The 3,790-nt window shown below is 41.9% G+C and overlaps 1 protein-coding gene across 1 annotated transcript; it reads left to right on the plus strand.

Moving 5' to 3' along the window:
- The first annotated feature begins 640 nt into the window (after positions 1 to 640).
- LOC147607391 (phospholipase A1-II 1-like) lies at positions 641 to 3,262 on the plus strand. The gene is made up of 4 exons (XM_086790898.1): positions 641 to 1,222; positions 1,441 to 1,873; positions 1,950 to 2,315; positions 2,707 to 3,262. The coding sequence occupies exons 1-4, from the start codon at positions 756 to 758 to the stop codon at positions 2,971 to 2,973; spliced, it is 1,533 nt and encodes a 510-aa protein (XP_086647024.1). The 5' UTR covers positions 641 to 755; the 3' UTR covers positions 2,974 to 3,262.
- The last annotated feature ends 528 nt before the right edge of the window (positions 3,263 to 3,790 follow it).

Below are 3,790 nucleotides of genomic sequence, written 5' to 3' on the forward strand. Positions count from 1 at the left end.
AAAGACCCTTGTCAAGTGATATCAATGGATGGCATTGATCAAAATCGAGACCACTTTTTTGGAGTGTCGGATAAAGTAAACTAGGGTCAGTAAACTAGGGCCAATAAACTAGGGGTGAAAACATAGAATATAATGGCTTGAAACCACATGGTTTTGTTGCTTGAAGGTATAGTGTAGTGGTAAGAAGTTTCCAATAATTACTTGGGATCTCGAGTTCAAATCCTCTTTTCCACACACCATTTTGCTCCAAAATTTTCTAAGTCCCAAACCCAAATTCACCCTCATTCCATGACGCAAACTAGGAAGTAAACTATGCCCGCTTAGTAAACTAGAAAATAAACTATGATCGCTTAGTAACCTAGTTTACTAGCCTTAGTTTACTAGCCCTAGTTTACTTTATGCGACGATGACCCCAAAAAAGCGTCGTGATTTTTGATCAATGCCATCTATTGATATCACCTGTGACACAAGGGTCTTTAAAACCCAGTAGCACTTAGTCTTTAGGGTAATTTAGGGCTGTGTAGAAGACTCAAGAAAGTGTACTGCCATGGAAAAAAAATGAAAATGAAAAGCTGACAACCTCGTGGCTCGAGCGTGCATTCAATTTGTGCTCGTACTGCTTTTTCTAATTTCTCGTTGAATTTTTCTCCGTTAAATTTAAATTAATTTCCCCCATTATTTATTGCCTTATAAAAACAGATCAGTCTGCAGCTTCTTGTCTTGCGTTGTCGCCCAAACCCAGCAAAAAAACAACAATGCTGGCTTCTCCTGCAATCCCCCTGCTCTTCAAGTCCTGCCGCTTATCATCAATTTGCCCACTACCACCCCCTAATTACTGTGGTAGCTTCAGTAGTACCCACATCTCTTCTAGTGGCATGAGCTTCTTGAGAAGATTCTGCAGCAGCAGCAAGTCTCTCTCTCCTGCTCAAAATTCTGTCACCACCAAGGGCAAATCCTGCATCAACGCCATAGAAGACACTGTCTCCCAAGGCTCTGCACAGTCAACTGTGGAAGTCTCACAAGAAGAAGAAGCACAGCCAGCAAACAAGGGAACCCTAGCAGAAAGATGGAGAGAAATCCAAGGTCTTAACCACTGGGAGGGTCTCCTTGACCCCCTTGATCTGGAGCTCAGAAAGAACATCCTCTTCTATGGTGACTTCAATCAAGCTGTCTACGATTCCTTTGAAACAGATGCGCATTCTAAGTACACAGGGGCCTGCAGGTCAGTGTTCTTAACACATCTTAGCCATGAATTGAAGTCAAATTGACAGTTATGGGGATGGGTTTATTGTCAGGCTTAAGATTTGCATGAATTCTATAAAAGATTGGAGGCTTAACCTTAGGTTTTTTTTCCCAAATCTATTAACATTTCCCTTGGAAATACTTTTGGAAGGTTGCAACACACACTGAGTCCAGGGCTTTTTTGTTTTCTTAATTTAGGTTTACCAAGGAAGAGTTCTTTGAGGGAGTGGGACTAGTGAAGGGGAGGGAAGTGCAGTATGACATTGCAAGGTACCTGTATGCCAGCTCTTCCATAGACATGCCTGGACTTGTGATGATGAAGTCCTATTCAAGGGAGGCCTGGTCTAAAGAGTCCAACTGGATTGGCTATGTGGCAGTCTCCAATGATGAGGCCACCAAGGTATTGGGCAGGAGGGACATTGTGATTGTGTGGAGGGGCACCATGCGCCCCTTCGAATGGCTCGATGATTTTGATTTTAGGAGGACAGACATCACCCCTTTGCTCCCCCCTTCTTCATCACAACAGAAAGAAAAAGGTGATGACAAGGTCCAAATTGAGCAAGGTTGGCTCATCATCTACACCTCTAAAGATTCCAAATCAGCCTTCACTTCTAACAGTGCAAGAGACCAGGTAACGAATTGAGCCCCGTCTACATGTAACAGTATATAGTTGTATCTAACTCTTGTGGATGATGTGTGTGGAGCAGGTGCTGAATGAGGTTAGATTTCTGATGAGGAAGTACAAAAATGAGGATGTGAGCATTACCATAGTGGGGCATAGCTTGGGGGCAGCATTGGCAGTAGTGAATGCATTTGACATTGCATTAAATGGGATAAATTTGAGGGAAGGGAAGGAGACATCACTGGTGACAGCTATTGTATGTGGGTGTCCGGGGATAGGAGATGAAGCCTTCAAAAAGAAGTGTGAGGATTTAGAAGGGTTGAGGGTGCTGAGGGTGAAGAACAAGATTGATCTAATAACAAAGTACCCAGGCTGGCTCATGGGTTATAAAGATGTGGGTGATGAGCTCCTCTTTGATTCAGGAGATTCACCTTACTTCAAGAAGTCGAAGGTAAGCCTTTTGTGGAATTGATGAATTATTGATGCTGGATACCACTTGGTCACTACAGCAGGCTGGCAACTACTATTGCTTTTAGAATGTGCAAAAATGTGTATGGTTTAACCCTTATTTGGTTCATGTATGCATCCATTGATCTCATTCATATCTTATGGTGATGTACATGAGTCATGCATGACTCATGCTCTTTCTAGACCAGGATGAAATATTACACACATTTCGTTCATCTGACTTTGCAAGCATCTCTCACCACATATATTAGACCCTCAATTTATACACATTAAATGCATGCCTTAACCCTTGGCTTCAAGAACTAAAGTCAATTTTTGCTTGCTTCATTTGGTTTAAGACTTGCCTTACCAAAGTGTCCTATTTTTGGTTGCAGAACCCAGGAGATTGGCACAATTTGGAGGCACATTTGCACATGGTGGCAGGGACACATGGTGTTGGCAAGCCATTCAAGTTGGCAGTAAACCGTGATGTGGCACTCATCAACAAGTCATCTGAGTTCTTGAGAGATGATTATTTGATCCCGGGGTCATGGTGGCAAATGCAATATAAAGGGTTGGTGCAACGAGATGACGGGGTTTGGTACATGCCTGACCGAGAGGAGGGTAAGAGCCCCAAACCAGAGCCCCTCAATGATCTTTAGCCTCTTATAGCAATGAATATCTTTGTTTCAAGAGGGAGAGTGCACATGATTTCATAGACCAAGAAGCCAAACAAAAGAACCCTACTACACAAGACATGTGGTCCCACATGGCAAGCTTGAGGTTGTATCTTATTCTAAATGTGAACGGTCTACAAATGGATTTCCACTTGAAGGTATCTTGTGCCACACTGTGTGGTGTTTACTAATACCACATTGAATGAAGTGTTGTTGTGTCTTGTATTTTATTTGCATCAATGTTTGAACTCGAAACCAGAATTGGGTCTCAAAAGATATTGTAGCCTCTTTTTCCATGTATACGAGCTATGTAGCATATGTAGAACCATTATTTTAAGTTGAAGCCTGGTTCTGACAACACAATGTATCTGAATTTTCTTAAACCTTAATAAACAAGAGGGGTGTTTTGAAGGGAGAGAGGGGAGGGAAAGAGAGAAGGCATATGGGATGTGTAGAAGAGAGAGAGAGAGGCCCAGATTTTTTAAAGTAATATCCATTTTGCCTTAATGTCCAAGGAAACCACTCATCTAAAAATATACAACAATGAAAAATTTTCTTCTTCTTTTTCCCTTCTTTGAAGGGCACCTGTGAATGTCTCGTATATATTAAAAATTTACACCTACCTGTGAATGTTTTTGACCATTGGTATTCATTGCTACCCACCAGTAAAACCCTTACCCTTTACGGCTTTCGACATTTTAATTGAAGGTCATAAAGACACAGTCTGCTACATTCAAAACCGATATATGGATGTGATGAGCACCACACATGCCTGTGCCCATGCTAGATGAGCTCTTTAATG

Source organism: Cibotium barometz, chromosome 55 (genome assembly GCF_041138505.1).
Source record: "Cibotium barometz isolate CiBa-2024 chromosome 55, ASM4113850v1, whole genome shotgun sequence".
NCBI classification, from domain to species: domain Eukaryota; kingdom Viridiplantae; phylum Streptophyta; class Polypodiopsida; order Cyatheales; family Cibotiaceae; genus Cibotium; species Cibotium barometz.

Bases quoted from the DNA above. Each gene is read 5' to 3' on its own strand.
- LOC147607391 (XM_086790898.1), top strand. From the start codon at position 756: ATGCTGGCTTCTCCTGCAATCCCCCTGCTCTTCAAGTCCTGCCGCTTA. The intron at 1,223-1,440 runs GTCAGTGTTCTT...TTCTTAATTTAG, and splicing joins AAGTACACAGGGGCCTGCAG to GTTTACCAAGGAAGAGTTCT. The intron at 2,316-2,706 runs GTAAGCCTTTTG...TTTTGGTTGCAG, and splicing joins CTTACTTCAAGAAGTCGAAG to AACCCAGGAGATTGGCACAA.